The sequence below is a fragment of the Trachypithecus francoisi genome, unplaced genomic scaffold (genome assembly GCF_009764315.1).
Source record: "Trachypithecus francoisi isolate TF-2019V2 unplaced genomic scaffold, Tfra_2.0 Lachesis_group10, whole genome shotgun sequence".
NCBI classification, from domain to species: Eukaryota; Metazoa; Chordata; class Mammalia; order Primates; family Cercopithecidae; genus Trachypithecus; species Trachypithecus francoisi.
The window spans coordinates 115,220,093-115,237,234 of record NW_022681455.1 but is presented as its reverse complement, the minus strand read 5'-3'; the positions used below and the strand labels follow the sequence as shown (position 1 = coordinate 115,237,234).

General features: G+C 43.6%; 1 protein-coding gene across 8 annotated transcripts in view; it reads left to right on the top strand.

Moving 5' to 3' along the window:
• The first annotated feature begins 4,718 nt into the window (after positions 1-4,718).
• The window catches only part of MLKL (mixed lineage kinase domain like pseudokinase), a 31,385-nt gene continuing 18,961 nt past the window's right edge, over positions 4,719-17,142 (top strand). Inside the window, exons 1-5 of one of the 8 annotated variants that reach the window (XM_033219010.1) lie at positions 4,719-4,866; positions 6,184-6,273; positions 11,397-11,858; positions 14,128-14,202; positions 15,081-15,267. In XM_033219010.1, coding sequence (XP_033074901.1) covers positions 11,399-11,858; positions 14,128-14,202; positions 15,081-15,267 — 722 coding nt within the window. In that variant the 5' untranslated portion in view covers positions 4,719-4,866; positions 6,184-6,273; positions 11,397-11,398. Of the gene's footprint in view, positions 4,867-5,517; positions 6,045-6,166; positions 6,274-6,403; positions 6,602-11,396; positions 11,859-14,127; positions 14,203-15,080; positions 15,268-17,142 lie in introns of those variants that run through there. The other 7 variants (XM_033219007.1, XM_033219006.1, XM_033219011.1 and 4 more) reach the window with 7 other exon arrangements.

Below are 17,142 nucleotides of genomic sequence, written 5' to 3'. Positions count from 1 at the left end.
GTTTATCTTAAAGGCCTAGAAGAATAATGCTTTCTATTACTGTAACTTGATTCTGTATTCTTGGCTACTCTTGATGTGTCTGAATTGTTGCCAGAAAACTTCTCATTCTGTTACTAAGAATCACCTATTCCCCTTCTCAAGGCACAAGTTTTCTTGTTTGTTTACTTTCTTCCTTTTTTTTTTTTTGTTTTTAGATGGAGTCTTGCTCTGTTGCCAGGCTGGAGTACAGTGGTGTGATCTCGGCTCACTGCAACCTCTGCCTCCCGGTTTCAAGCGATTCCTCTGTCTCAGCCTCCCAAGTAGCTGTAACTACTGGTGTGCACCACCACACCCGGCTAATTTTTTGTATTTTAGTAGAGATGGGGTTTTACCATGTTGGCCAGGATCTCATTATCCTCCCACCTCGGCCTTCCAAAGTGCTGGGATTACAGGCACGAGCTACCGTGCCCGGCCCCTCAGATTCTTAAGTTATATTGGTCTGTAGTTTCTTTTCTTGTGTCTTTATCTGGCTTTAGTATCAGAGTAATGCTGGTTTCTTAAAATGAGTTGGGAAGTGTTTCCTCCTCTCCTATTTTTGGAAGAGTTTAAGAATGATTGGTGCTAATTTATTTTTAAATGTTTGGTAGAAAACACCGCATGTTCTCGCTCATAAGTGGGAGTTGAACAATGAGAACGCATCGACACAGGGAAGTGAACATCACACACCAGGGCCTGTTGGATGGTGGGGGACTGGGGGAGGGAGAGCATTAGGAGAAATACCTAATGTAGGTAATGGGTGGATGGGTGCAGCAAACCACCGTGGCACGTGTATACCTATGTAACAAACTTGCACATTCTACACGTGTACCCCAGAACTTAAAGTATAATAAAAAATATATATAAGAAATAAAATACAAGTCTCCAAGAAAGAAAAAAAAAATGTTTGGTAGAATTCACCGTGAAACTATTAGGCCTGGACTTTTCTTGTTTGGACGAGTTTTGATTATTAATTCAATTTCTTTCCTTGTGGTAGGTATGTTCAGATTTTCTATTTCTCATTAAGTGAATTAGGTCAGTTTTGTGTGTCTGGGAATTTGTCCATCTCCTCTAGGTTATCTAATTGGTTGGCAAACAATTGTTCATAGTTTTCTCTCATAGTCCTTTTTATTTCTATAAGGTAGATAGTAAGGTCCCCACTTTCATTTCTGATTTCCTTATTTTCAGCTTCTCTCTTTTTGTTTTAGTTTAGCTAAAGGTTCATCAATTTTATTAATCTTTTCAAAGAACTAACTTTTAGTTTCATTGATTTTCTCTTTTCTGATCTTGATTATTTCCTCCCTTCTGCTAGTTTTCGGTTTGGTTTGCTTTTCTTTTTCTAGTTCCTTAAAGTATAGAGTTGGGATAATGATTTGAGATCTTCTCTCTCTCCTTTTTTTTTTTGAGACGGAGTCTCGCTCTGTCACCCAGGCTGGAGTACAGTGGCATGATCTTGGCTCACTAAAACCTCTGCCTCCTGGTTCAAGCAATTCTCCTGCCTCAGCCTCCCGAGTAGCTGAGATTACAGGCACCCGCCACTACGCCAGGCTGATTTTTTTTTTTTTTTTTTTTTTTTTTTTTTGTATTTTAGTAGAGACGGGGTTTCACCATGTTGGCCAGGCTGGTCTTGAACTCCTAAACTTGAGATCCGCCTGCCTCGGCCTCCCAAAGTGCTGGGATTACAGACGTGAGCCACCGTGCCAGGCCTCTCTCTTTTTTTCCTTTTGTAGCCATGTATAGCTATAAACTGTCCTTCGAGGACTACTTTTGCTGCATCCTGTAAGTTTTGGTATGTTGTATCTTTTATTTTATTTGTCTCTAAGTGCTTTCTAATTTCCCTTGTGGTTTCTTCTTTGACCCACTAGTTGTTTAAGTGTATGTTGTTTAATTTCTACATATTTGTGAATATTCCAGTTCTCTTCTTGTTATTTATTTCTAGTTTTATTCTATTGTAGTCAAAGAAGATACTTTGTATGATTTTGATCTCCTTAAATTTATTGAGCAAAATATATCTTCATTTCCCTTGAGAAAATTTCCTCTTTGACTCATGAGTTATTTAGAGGCGTATTGTTTGATATGTGATTTGCAAATATTTTCTCCCAATCTGTAAGTTGTCTTTTCATCCTCTTAAAAGGAACTTTGCAGAGCAAGTTTCAAATTTTGATCAAGTCTGATTTATCATTTTTTAATTTTTTTTTTTTTTTGAGATGGCATCTCTGTCTCCCAGGCTGGAATGCAGTGGCACAATCTCAGCTCCCTGCAAGTTCCGCCTCCCGGATTCACGTCATTCTCCTGCCTCAGCCTCCCGAGTAGCTGGGACTACAGGCGCCCGCCACCACGCCCGGCTAATTTTTTGTATTTTTTTAGTAGAGACGGGGTTTCACTGTGTGAGCCAGGATGGTCTCGATCTCCTGACCTCGTGATCTGCCCGCCTCGGTCTCCCAAAGTGCTGGGATTACAGGTGTGAGCCACCGCACCCGGCCATCATTTTTTAATTTTAAGAATAATGGCTTTGGGGCTGGGCGCAGTGGTTCATGCCTGTAATCCCAGCACTTTGGGAGGCCAAGGCAGGTGGATCACTTGAGGTCAGGAGTTCGAGACCAGCCTGGCCAATATGCTGAAACCCCGTTTCTACCAGAAAAAAAAAAAAAAGATTAGCTGAGTGTGGTGGCACATGCCTGTAGCCCCAGTTTGTCGGGAGGCTGAGGCAGGAGAATTGCTTGAGCCCTGAGGTGGGGGTTTCAGTAAGCTGAGGTCACGCCACTGTACTCCAGCCCGGCAACAGAGGGAGACTCCATCTCAAAAAACAAAAAAAAGAAGAAGAAGAAGAAAAAGAAAAAGAAAAAAAAAATGGCTTTGGTGTCATGCCTAAGAATTTTTCTCCTAGCCTTAGGTCCTGAAGATTTTCTTCTACATGTTCTTCTTCAAGTTTTTGTTTGTTTGTTTGTTTTTAATTTTTGTGAGTTTTTTTTTTTTTCAAATGGCAACTCCAAGATAAAGCCAAATTATTTTCAATATTGTACAATTTTTAGTATGAATAGCCATTCTAATTAAATAGACTCATTTGGCCAGGCATGGTGGCTCATGCTTATAATCCCAACACTTTGGGAGGCCAAGGCATAAGGATTGCTTGAGTTCAGAAGTTCAAGATCAGCCTGGGCAACACAGGGAGACCCCTGTCTCTACTAAAAGTAAAAAAATTTTTAAAGGCTCATTTAAACTTTTTTCAAACATTGATGCTTTCTCAACAGGAAATGTCTTTTAATTCTGCACAGTTCTCTCTGCTTTCTTCTAAAAGGTTCCTTGTTTTACATTTTACATTTAAATCTATGATCCATTCAGGCAATTTTTGCATAGAATATGAGGTTTAGGTGAAGTTCATATTTTTGTCCAGTTACTCCATCACCATTTGAACACCACATATCTGGCAAAGGACTAATATCTAGAATATTTAAACTCTCAAAACTCAAGTTTTTAAAAAGGAATTCAACTAAAACTGAGCAAAAGACATGGATGGACATTTCACCAATGAGGCTAAACAGATGGCAAATAAGCACACGAAGACATGTACATCATCACCAGGCACTAAAGAAATGCCAGTTAAAACCATGATGAGGCCGGGTGCGGCGGCTCACGCCTATAATCCCAGCACTTTGGGAGGCCAAGGTGGGTGGATCACCTGAGGTCAGGAGTTCAAGACCAGTCTGGCCAATATGGTGAAACCCTGTCTTACTAAAAATACAAAAAATAGACAAGTGTGCTGGTGCACTTCTGTAGTCCCAGCTACTTGGGAGGCTGAGGCTGGGGAAATACTGGAACCCAGGAGGTGGAGGTTGCAGTGAGCTGAGATAGTGCCACTGCGCTCCAGCCTGGGCAACAGAGTGAGACTCCATCTCAAAATAAAACAAAACAAAACAAAAAAACGTGATGATATATCACTATTCACCTGTTAGAATAGCTAAAAATTCAGACAGGGATGAAACAAAATGCTACTGCAGATGCAGAGAAACTGAATGTCTTGTACATTGATGGTGGTACAGTTAAAAAAAAAAAAAAGAAAAGAAAAAAATTCCAAAAGGTTATACACTGTATGATTTTGTTTATAGCAGATCAGTATACTCATCCTGTAGCTGCTGTGAATGTTGACAGCTGAAGACTCACACAGCTTCCCCCTCATCCGGAAGGACTGCCCTGGGCAGAAAGGAGGCTGCATCTTGTTCCAGAGCTTCATGTTCCAGACTTCCCCATGGAGCCTCCACTGACTACATCCTTGTTTCACTTTTTCTTCCCCTGCGCTATCCTACCCACTGCACTCCTGAGAGCCTTCCTTCAATAAATCACATGCCCCTATGTTACCTGTTGAAGGTGTCCGGGTTCTTGGAGTCTTGAACAAAGAATTGGGCAATAGGCACAAACAAAGCAAGGAAAAAATGAAGCAACAAAAGCAGAGATTTATTGAAAACAAAGGTACACTTCACAGGCTGGGAGCCAGCCTGAGCATAGGGGCTCAAGAGTTCCATTACAGAATTTTCTGGGGTTTAAATACCCTCTAGAGGTTTCCACTGGTTACTTGGTGTACACCCTATGTAAATGAAGAAGATGAAGTTAAGTTGCTAAGTCACTTACTCAGTGAACACCATATGTAAATGAAGAAAATATTTCCTGTCATAGCCGAAGTGTTTCCATTTTATCTAGTTCTAGGAAGTCAGCGTGAATCAGCTTTATGTTCCCTGCCTGCAGACCCTATTCTCCTGCCTCACCTGAATCTCTTCACCTAAGACAGGAAGAAAAATGATGGTTCAGGAGAGGAAGAACAATAACAGGGCGAAGAATCACCAAGGCGGGGTTCAAGTGATTCTCCCCTCTCAGGCTCCCGAGGAGCTGGGATTACAGGCATGCACCACCATGTCCAGCTAATTTTTGTATTTTTAGTAGAGACAGGTTTCCCCCATGTTGGCCAGGATAGTCTCGAACTCCTGACCTCAGGTGATCCGGCCACCTCAGCCTCCCAAAGGGCTGGGATTACAAGCATGAGCCACTGCGCCCAGCCCCCAGTTCTGTTCTTTCAGAGGCAAATAGTCTGTTGAATAAATGCGTGACACTACTTAGACTTTCTAGCTGAAAATGTAGTTAATCTTAAGAAAAGCTGGCCGGGCGCGGTGGCTCAAGCCTGTAATCCCAGCACTTTGGGAGGCCGAGACGGGCGGATCACGAGGTCAGGAGATCGAGACCATCCTGGCTAACACGGTGAAACCCCGTCTCTACTAAAAATACAAAAACTAGCCGGGCGAGGTGGCGGGCGCTTGTAGTCCCAGCTACTCGGGAGGCTGAGGCAGGAGAATGGCGGGAACCCGGGAGGCGGAGCTTGCAGTGAGCTGAGATCTGGCCACTGCACTCCAGTCCGGGCGACAGAGCGAGACTCTGCCTCAAAAAAAAAAAAAAAAAAAAAGAAAAGCTGACTCACACTATAAGGATGTTCTGCAATGACCTTAAAGGAGGAAGTAATTTTTTTTCCCACTTTGGTGTCTCTTCCCTAGTACCCTCCCCACCCCGCCAATATTATCCAGCACAGAGAAGTGAACACCAGAAGCTTCTCTCCAACTTGCAGTTTTTCTCTAAACTTCCAGTCCTTCCCACACCCTGTCCTGGTTATAGTAGTTGCTGGGAACTTATTCTATTCTGAATCCCCAGCCCCGAAAGAAGGCCTGGCACTGACGTGTACAGCGTAGTTACAGAGTGACTTTAAGGAAGGCAAGGAGAGTGTGGAAAGGACAGGAGGAGCATAGCAGGAGGAAGGGAGGGCTCGTGGCTCTGAGCTTCCTAGAAAGCGGCTCTAGGGAGCTGGGGCACCGTGAGCCTGGCGGTTGGCAGCTGAGCCAGGTCGGAGGGGAAGTGTCGCAGCATTCCCTGCAGGCGTCCCAGACCTGAGGCACTGGCCTCCGCAGGGCACAGGACAGAAACAGCCGTCCAAGTAGCTGAGTGGAGGGACCCTGCTCAAGTGCAGCTGCAGTGGCCGGGGTTTCCCTCAGGTAGGATCGTGGCTCCTTGTCGCCGCCAGCCACGTGTGGTGTCGGGCACAGCCAGTGGAGCGCAGGGCGCGGACACCAGGGAAGGGGGTGCAGGGGAACTCCCGCGGGCCTCGTGTTTGCAGACTTCTCCCCTGGGCAGGAGGCGGTCGTGGGAAAGAAGGCGGAAGAGCGAGATTTTTGGAACTCGGCGCGGGACAGATTGGACGCACATCCCTCGGGAGGCACGAAGGTGAGCATGGGGTCTCCCCAGGAGGCGGCGGGGCCGAGGGGCTGCAGCCAGATTCCTGGGCAGTGATGGGAAGAACCGGGGATGAGGTGGCCCGGTCCGAGTTCCTGGAACTCAGCACCGAGTTGGTTTCATTTCCTCGGCTCTGATGGTGGAGCTGCCTGCTCGGATCTCGCACTACCTTCTGTCAAAGCGAGAGGCTCAGTAGCGGTGGGGGTCGTGGAGGACAGGGACACGAGAACAAGTAACCTGATGTCTTCTCAGAAAAAGGAAGCCTTCAGGTTTGCAGGCTGAAGGTGAGAGAGAGAGAGACAGAGAGAGGGGGGAAGAGGTAAATGTCTGATAATCTTTATTTTATTTTTATTTTTTGGAGGGAAGAGGTGAATTTGAATTGTTATTGCCATTTAAAGATTTTTCACTTTTAAAATTAGTAACCTGTTTTCTCATAGTAACATATGAACATAATCCCCTTTTTCATTTTATGTTTTTATTATTAGAGATGGGGTCTCCCTCTGTTGCCCAGGCTGGAGTGCAGTGGTACAATCATAGCTCACTGCAGCCTCCAAAACTCCTGGGCTCAAGTGATCCTCCCGCCAGATCCTCCCAAGTAGCTAGGACTACAAGGTGCACACCACCAGACCCAATTAAATTTTTTTTTGCATTTTTTGGTAGAGCCAGGGTCTCACTTTTTTACCCAGGCTGGTCTCAAACTCCTGGGCTCAGGTGATCCTCCTACTTCACCCTCCTAAAGTGCTGGGATTACAGGTGTGAGCCACTGTGGCTGGCCTGAACATATTCTTAGTTGTTTGTTTTACACATTATAAATAGCACTGCAGTGAACATCTTAGTAGCCATCTATCTACACACACAAGCTTTTCTACATCATAAGTTCCTAGAAATTCAAATTGCCCAGTCTACCCGTGTATATATTTATATTCTCTTTCTTTCCTTAGAGCTCATATACTTAATAAGCCCTTAAACAATTGAAGTTATTGTAGGGCGCTTTTTTCCGACGTTTTGCAGTTTTTAATATATTTTAATATCATACAGGCAAGTCCCCTTTTCTTTATTTTTTAAAATCCTGGTTATCCCTACTAATTTCCTGTTTCAAATGAACTTTTCATTTTGTTTCAATGCCAAAATATGTCATTAGATGTTTTACTGGAACTGCATTAAATTGGATTTAAATTTGGGAAGGATTGCTGGGTTGGTCTATTTTAGTCTTCCTAGCCAGAAACATGACACTTCTTCTCTTTCCTCCTTTCTTCAAGCTTTGTTTTGTGCAATTTTCTTTTTTTTTTTTTTTTTTTTCCTTTTGAGATGGATGATCTTGGCTCAGTGCAACCTCCACTTTCCGGGTTCAAGCAATTCTCCTCCCTCAGCCTCCCGAGTAGCTGGGATTAAAGGCACCTGCTACCATGCTCAGCTAATTTTAGTATCTTTAGTAGAGATGGAATTTCACCATGTTGGCCAGGCTGATCTCAAACTCCCGACTTCAGGTGATCCACCTGCCTCAGCTTCCCAAAGTACTGAGATTACAGGCGTGAGCCACTGCACCCACTACAATTTTCTTCATACCATGCCATCATTGTATAATTGATTATTTTAAATTGTTTGTCACTTCTATGGGTGCGATATTTTCCCCACTTTCCTTTCTGATTAGTTAGTGCTGAGATATGGCTTTCTGATGAGGCTGGTAGTAAGATAACTGGAGCTTGGAGCTAAGAAGCTAAAATTTGCAAGATTCCTTGAACAACATTGTCACATGTGCTTCTGTTTCTGGTGCAACAGAGAAAGTGTAAAACCCTTTGCCCTCACAATTCCCAAGAAATAGCCTTGAAGATACCTGCCTAGCATGTGGGAATAGCTGGGTAGTCTGAGATCCGCTAGTCTTTTTTTTTTTTTTTGAGACGGAGTCTCGCTCTGTCGCCTGGGCTGGAGTGCAGTGGACAGATCTCAGCTCACTGCAAGCTCCGCCTCCCGGGTTCACGCCATTCTCCTGCCTCAGCCTCCCGAGTAGCTGGGACTACAGGCGCCCGCCACCTCGCCCGGCTAATTTTTTGTATTTTTAGTAGAGACGGGGTTTCACCAAATTAGCCAGGATGGTCTCGATCTCCTGACCTCGTGATCCACCCGTCTCGGCCTCCCAAAGTGCTGGGATTACAGGCTTGAGCCACCGCACCCGACCGAGATCCGCTAGTCTTTTTAGGATTGCCCTAATAACTCTTACCTCCCTTGCCCAATCACTGTAACTCTCAGGCAGCAAAAATGCAAATATATCAATTGCTCATTTATTTAGTTTCACTTCTGCCAGTGCCTCACTCATGTTTTAAAGACATATTTGGGCTCCAGACCAAGCTGTTATTTAATCCATAAACTGGTGGTAATACTTAACCTACCTTTTTCACTGAACTGTTAAAAAAAAAAAAGGCCAGGTGCGGTGCTCACACCTGTAATCCCAGCACTTTGGGAGGCTGAGGCGGGTGGATCACAAGGTCAGGAGTTCAAGATCAGCCTGGCCAACGTGGTGAAACCCCGCCTCTACGAAAAACTACAAAAATTAGCCAAGCGTAGTGGCAGGCACCTGTGGTTCCAACTACCCAGGAGGCTGAGGCAGAAGAATTGCTTGAACCCGGGGGGGTGGAGGTTGCAGTGAGCCGCGATTGTGTCATTGCACTTCAGCCTGGGTGACAGGGCGAGACTCTATCTCAAAAAATAAAAACAACTAACTTTGTTTTTTGTTGTCGTTGTTATTGGTGGTAGTGGTGGTATTTTTGAAACACAGTCTTATTCTGTTGCCCAGGCTGGATGGAGTCAGTGGCACACTCATGGCTCACTGCAGCCTTGACCTCCCAGCCTCAATCAATTCTCCCTCCTCAGGTTCTGGAGTAGCTGGGACTACAGGCAAGCACCACCACATCCAGCACATTTTTGTGGTTTTTTTTTAGAGACAGGGTTTCACCATGTTGCCCAGGCTGGTCTCGAACTCAGGCTCATGTGATCCCCCGGCCTTAGCCTCACAAAGTGCTGGGATTACAGGTTTGAGCCATCACACCCTACCCTAACTTTATTTTAAATACTTTGAAAACTGGTTTCATGGCTTTGTGATTATTTGAATGCAACTTCCCTGAACCACAGCATCTTCACTTTTCACCTGTTTGTTTTTTCTAGACAGGGTCTCTCTCTGTTTCCCAGGCTGGAGTGCAGTGGTGTCATCATAGCTCACTGCAGCCTTGACCTCCTAGGCTCAAGCAATTCTCCCACCTCAGCCGCCTGAGTAGCTGGGACTACAGGTCCCAGCTAATTTTTGTATTTTTAGTAGAGATAGGTCTCGCTGTGTTGCCCAGAATGGTCTGGAACTCCTGGCCTCAAGCAATCCTCCCACCTCTGCCTCCCAAAATGTTGGGATAACAGGCATGAACTACCATGCCCAGCCTGTATCTTCATCTGTTAAATGAAAATAACCATGGAGAGCTGGGGGTTCCAGAGCACTTAGGATGTAGTAGGTGAATTGAGAGATCTAGCATCATCATCATTATCATCATTCATTGCTGAACACAGTTGGCTTTAGTTGCAAATAAAGCAAACATGATTCAAACTGCCTTAAACAATCAGGGAGGTAATTGGTCCATGAAACCTGTAGTTAGGGGATGGGGTACACTTCAGTGTCAGTTCAAACCAGTGGCTCGATGTTGTCATCAAGGACTCAGATTCTTTCTCCCTTTCCATTCTACTATGCTCAGGTTAACCTCATTCCAAGCTTTAGGATCAGGGCTCCGTGCTTCCTCACTCATGTTCAGAGAAGAGAGAGAGGTTGAGAGTAGGAAGCTGGCACTGCAGCCTCAACCTCCTAGGCTCAAGAAATCCTCCTATCTCAACTTCCCAGGCAGCTGAGACTAGAGGTGTGTGCCATCACACCAGGCTAATTTATTATGTATATAATATATATGGAATATTATATATGTATTACAATATATATGTAATATATTACATTTTTTTTGAGATAGTGCCCCCTGGGTTCAAGCAATTCTTCTGACTCAGCCTTCCGAGTAGCTGGAATTACAGGCATGCACCAAAACACCCAGCTAATTTTTGTATTTTTAGTAGAGACGGGGTTTCACCATGTTTGCCAAGCTGGTTTCCAACTCCTGACCTCAAGTGATCTGCCCTCCTCAGCCTTCCAAAGTGCTGGGATTACAGGTGTGAGCCACTGCGCCCAGCCAATTTTATATTTTATTTATTTTATTTTATTATATTTTTTATTTTTCTAGAGAAAGGGTCTCACTTTGCTGTCCAGACTGATCTGGAACTCCTGGCTTCAAGCAATCCTCCTGCCTCTTCCTCTCAAGGTGCTGGCATTATCGGTGGGAGCCACCTCGCTCAGCTGCATTTTTCTTAAAGGACTGTAGGAAGAAACTGAAGAAATTTTTGTAGGAAAAATGAAAGATAGACAGTCCACATGTTTTAAGAAAAAGATAAAGAAACATACTTATCTGTGGCAGTAAAGACTAGTCCAGCTCACTTCACTCGTTTGAATTACCTGCCTGGCCCCTGAAACCTCTATGCTTTAGCAGGATATATTTGTAATAGGCGAAACTGATGTAAACATACCGACCTGAAAATTTACATGCAATACAAGTTTATTCCTTGATCACTTAACAGTCCATGACAGACGTTCCAGATCTGTGGGTAGCTCTTCTCCAAGTGATGATTCAGGGACTCAGGACCCTTCTTGGGGCTCCACCACCCCTAGGGCCGCTTCATCACACGCAGCCAGCCAGCAAAGGGAGAGTGTGTGGAGGCAGCAAAGTTGCCCCAGTCCGAAGTAGAGTGGGTCACATGCACTTAAACCCCATTGGTGAGAACTAGTCACACGGCCACATCACGCTGCAAGGAAAGCTGGGAGATGTCGTTCCGGCTGGACCAGCTCTTCCCAGCTACAACTCTATTATTGTGGGAGGGCAGAACAGGTTTTGGTGGGCAGCAAACCATCTCCATCTTGCATGAAAATGCTAGGGAGACCTCCTCAGGCATTTAAATCACAGACCCCTTTGATTCTTTCTTAGCCAAGTAGTGAATATGCAGGAGATTTGGGGATTTCACCAAATTACATTCATTTCTTCCAGGCATGGAAAATTTGAAGCATATTATCACCCTTGGCCAGGTCATCCACAAACGGTGTGAAGAGATGAAATACTGCAAGAAACAGTGCCGGCGCCTGGGCCACCGTGTCCTCGGCCTGGTCAAGTCTCTGGAGATGCTCCAAGACCAAGGAAAGAGGAGCGTGCCCTCTGAGGAGTTAACCGCAGCCATGAACCGCTTCAAGGCTGCCCTGGAGGAGGCTAATGGGGAGATAGAAAAGTTCAGCAATAGATCCAATATCTGCAGGTTTCTAACAGCAAGCCAGGACAAAATACTCTTCAAGGACGTGAACAAGAACCTGAATGATGTCTGGAAGGAGCTCTCGCTGTTACTTCAGATTGAGCAACGCATGCCTGTTTCACGCATAAGCCAAGGAGCGTCCTGGGCACAGGAAGATCAGCAGGATGCAGACGAAGACAGGCGAGCCTTCCAGATGCTAAGAAGGGGCAAGTTGGGTTTTTGGTGGAGAGTGGGAGTGCAGTTGAACATATTTTAGCTTCACTTTAATTCACCAAAGGAGCAGCAAGGATGAAGTTTGAGCAGCTATAACATACTTGTAGCTCAAAACTCCTAACATCCTTTGGCCCAGATATATGGTGGGGGCTGGTGAAATTTGGGCAAGTCAATGTAGAGGAGGAGTTGTTTGTTTTGTTTCGTTTTTTGAGACAGGGTCTCTTTTGCACGGGCTGGAGGACAGTGGCACAATCATAGCTCACCGTAGCCTCAGGCTCAAGTGATTCTCCCACCTCAGCCTCTGGAGTGGCTGGGACTATAGGTGTGCATGCCACCGTGCCCAGCTAATTTTTATTTTCTTTTTTGCAAATAGAGAGTCTCACTATGTTGCCCAGGCTGGAGTAGAACTCCTGGCCTCAAGTGATCCTCTTGCCTCAGCCTCCCAAAGCGCTGGGATTACAGACACCTAGGAGGTCGAGGCTGCAGTGAGCCATGATTATTCCACTGCTCTGCAGTCTGGGTGACAGAGCGAGATCCTGTCTCCAAAATCAAAGGGTGGAGGGGGGCCAGCATGAGAAGTAAATCTCCCTCCTTGACCTCGGGGGCCCCATTTCCCATTCTGAGGACGTGAGACCTTCAGTACTGAAACTGGGGAAGTCTAATGGAAACCATATAGACAAACTGATAATCTAATCCATTGTTGCTAGAAGGATATTTGTGCAACCTTTATCAAAATGTGAGATACAATCACACGATCTACCAGTTTCTTGAATACCCTTCTGGAGATTTAAGTATATACATTTTATTGTTGTCACACAGTCAGCATCATACCAAACACATTGTTCTGTTTCTTCTTTTCTCATTAAATAATTTTAAATATCTCCCATGTAAATATCCATGGAATTATATAGCTTGTTTTCCTACTTGGCATCTATCCTACTATTTTGTTTTGTTGTATGATCATACCAGCAGCATACAAATTCAAAAACAACCCAATACATACACCCATCATTTTTTCCCATTTTTTGTGATAAAATATACATAACATAAAATTTACCATTTCAACCATTTTTAGATGCCAATTCAGTGGCATCAAGTATATTCACATGGTTCTGAAACCATCACCACCATCTATCACCAGAACTTTTTTTCTTTTCTTTCTTTCTTTTTTCTTTTCTTTTCTTTTTTCTTTTTTCTTTTTTTTTTTTTTTTTGAGACAGAGTCTTGCTCTATCACCCAGGCTGGAGAGCAGTGGCACAATCTTGGCTCACTGCAACCTCTGCCTCCTGGGTTCAAGCAATTCTTGTGCCTCAGCCACCCGAGTAGTTGGGATTACAGGCATGTGCCACCACACCCAGCTTACTTTTGTATTTTTAGTAGAGACGGGGTTTTACCATCTCTACTGACCAGTTTGACCAGGCTGGTCTCAAACTCCTGACCTCAAGTGATCTGCCTGACTCAGCCTCCCAAAGTGGTAGGATTACAGGCATGAGCCACCACGCCTGGCCTATTTCAAGATATCTTTATGAGAAATTCCCGGAAGTGGAATTATTAGGTAAAATCACTAGGTCAAAGACTATAGGCATTTTAAATTTTGATAGAAGTCGCACAGATATTACTCCTACCAACGATGCATGAGGTTATCTTCTTCTCTATACTTTTCCCATAAGAGACTTTCCCACTTTTGGTAGTCAGGGTTTCATGTCCCCAGAACTCAGTCCTGGGCAGACAGGGATGGCTGACCACTGTGAACAGTGTGTTGTAAATTTTCCAACATGTTTCTGAGTATATAAATCAGGATAGATTTGATTATGCTGTAGTTTAAAAAAAAACAACAACTCAGTGTTCTAAAAAAACAAGTTTATTTCTCATTCAGGCAAAGTCCAGGGGAGTCTCCAAGGTGAATGTCCTCCTTCTAGGACACTTTCAATAGTATAGCACTCCCATGTTGACACAAACTGTCTTCACTTCCAAAGCAGCCAGGTTGGAACCTTATGCAGAGTCAGTTCAATGCTCCCTCTGGGAAGTGACAGATATCTCTTTCCTTCATTTCTTAGCCAAAGTGAGTTACCCAACTATGCTTTAACGCATTTCTTATATGCTTAGAAGTAGAAATCTGAATATTGGTGATCAGTAGTAATCCCATCATAATGAATATGATAGGTAAAAAATGATATCTCAACAGTTTTAATTAGCATTTTAGTTTTGATTGGCATGTGATTTTAATTTGTTTTGAGCATTTACTGCCCTTTTTTCCTGCAGATAATGAAGAAATAGAAGCTTCATTGAGACGATTAGAAATCAACATGAAAGAAATCAAGGAAACTTTGAGGCAGTGTAAGTTTTCATGTGCCCTGCTGTTTCTGATGGCCCCCAAACTAGAAGTCATCAATTTACTGGGACCCCAGCCTCCCCCTACCCCTGCATTTGTCCATTTTCTGTGCTGGATGACTGGAAGCAGCCCACAGGTTTGGAGATCCATTCATGGCTAGCCCAGGCTTCTGTCCATGGAATAACATCCAGAGGGGGCTTCTTGACCAGTAAGATATCTTCTAACAGCTGTCAAAGTTCTTACAAATCTCTGTGAATAGCATCAAAGCTTCAGTTCTGTTGCTGAATTTCCAAGAAAAAATTCGAATCAAATTTAAAATGCCCACTCATTCATTCATTCAACAAAACTGTGAGTATCTGTTTTATGCCAGAGGCCATGCAAAGAGGGAACTAAGATGCAGAGAAGGACACTGCCTTCCAGGAGCGCATGGGGTAGAGGAGAAAAGAGGAAAGACAGACAGTGAACACACAACAGCAAGGTTACTGAGCTTGAACTATGTCCGTAACTACTAGATCTGAAATGACTAGACCAGATGCCAGATGCTCAAATGCCAAGCTCTGGGTAACAGAAATAGAGATCCTTCCAGGATGAGATAGACGAGTCTGGATGCGGGTTAAGGCTGGAGGGACATGTGGGATTTGAAGAGGAGAGAAAGGAAGTGGATGACACATTCTGTTAACTATCCAACTGTGTCTCTACTGGTCACTCAGAGGCACTGGAGCCGCTCCCTTGGGCTGAGTCGATCAGAAGCCCCAGCCACGACCAACTCCGGTTCATATTGTAGAGCTTCCCACTCACACATCACAAGGATGCCACCTCCCTTAGGACCCCTTCCTCTGCTCATTGACTCTTTTGTCTTCTTTCCTCTTGGGGCTGAGGTCAGATTTACTACCAAAATGCATGCAGGAGATCCCACAAGAGCAAATCAAGGAGATCAAGAAGGAGCAGCTTTCAGGATCCCCATGGATTCTGCTAAGGAAAAATAAAGTCAGCACATTTTATAAAGGAGAATACCACAGAGCTCCAGTGACCATAAAAGTATTCAACAACCCCCAGGCTGGCAGCATTGCGTAAGTTGTTTTGTGTGGTTCTCTCGTGTGTACCAATAATTATTCTCTGTAACTCTCTAGGGAGAAAGGGGTAATGTCTCCATTTTTAGATGAGGAAGCCTCAGCCTCAAAGGGTTAAATGACTGCTCTCCACTATTAAAGAGCAGTCTTGACTTAAATACATCTTTCCGCCCCAGTTCTAGTCTTCTCTCCTTTATTCATGTATATATTTTTAATAAAAACAAAAAAATTTTCTCTTCCAACCCTGTTTCCCAGTTGCTCATCCCCTCCCCAGACAGTATTTCTAGTGTGTTTTGTTTGTATCTGTTCTTGTAAAATGTATGCATACATTTTTCCTGTTCACAACTGGTAGAGTTACATGTCTGCTGCCTCCTTTCCTCACTTTTCTCACTCAACATCATGAAACATGTTCCATACTTGGACTACTTAATTTCTGTCTGCCATCCATGGTGAAGATCCCCATTTTGACAATTTTTTATTTTTATTTTTATTTTTTTTTGAGACAAGGTCTCACTCTGTTGTCCAGGCTGGAGTGCAGTGGTGAGATCATAGCTCATTGCAGCCTTAACCTCCCAGGCGCCAGCAATCCTCACACCTCAGCCTCCCAAGTAGCTGGGACAGCAGGTGTGCACCACCATGCTTGGCTAATTTTTAAATTTTTTGTAGAGACAGGGTCCCACTGTGTTGCCCAGGCTGGTCTGGAACTCCTGGACTCAGGCGCCTCCTGCCTCAGCCTTCCAAAGTGCTGGAATAACAGACGTGAGCCATATATTTTGTCTACTTTTTGTTTTTCCAGTGATGGCACCCAGTCAACTACCAACTTCTTCCCACCAAAAAGATGCCATACTAAGTATCCCTTTAGGGATCTGTATGAGAATTCTTTGGGATATAGCACCAGGACAGAAAATGATGGGCCACAGGATATGTGTATATTAAGTGACTAAGTACTACCAGGCAACTCTTCAGAACAGAGTGTCTATGCCTGCACTCCCACAAGCAACCTCATTAACCCTTAGTGTTATCCAGCTTTCTAATTACTTTCATCCTTCTAGTTATAAAGTGATCAATATCTTATAGTTATTTGAACTTGCATTTCTGTTTTTACTAATGAATTCAAGCCCTTATTTACATGTTTTAGCTATTTGGGTTTTCTCTTCCATAGATTGCCTATTCATATCCTCTGCCCTTTTTTCCATCACGGTTGCTGCTTTTGTCTTGTGTGTTTGTGGATCTTTGTATATTGTGGAAATCAAGCACTTGTCAGCTTTAGATATTGCAAGCTTTTTATTTGTGCTCTGGAGGTACGCTTCCCCACCTCTAGATCTTAAAGGCATTCTATATTTTCTTCTCTTAACTTTACAGTTTTATTTTTTATATTTAGGTTTTAATCCACGTTAATCCACCTACTAGAATCTACCTTTGTATGTGACATTATGTAGGGCCAACTTTTATTTTTAGCCACATAGTAAGTCAGTTTTCTCTATACCATCTATTAAGTGGTCTCTTTTCCTTGTTGATTTGTGGTACCATATTTATTGTATATTAAGTTTTTATGTAGACATGGATCTGACTCTGATCTCTCTAATCTTTCCCACTGATCAATTTGTCTGTTTCTGTACCAATGACACACTGTTACTGTGTTTTTCATATGACTTTGCAGTAAGTTTTGGTATCTGGTAAAGAACTTCCTCCTGATTCTTCTTTTTCGGGTTGACTTAGCTAAATAAATATCAAAGAAAGTTTTATCACACTCCTCAAAATACGATCAAGATCGTATTTTTAACAGTTTTATTGAGATATATTTTACATACCATAAGATTTACCTATTTAAAATGTACAGCTTAATGACTTTAAGTATATTTACAGGCTGGGTGC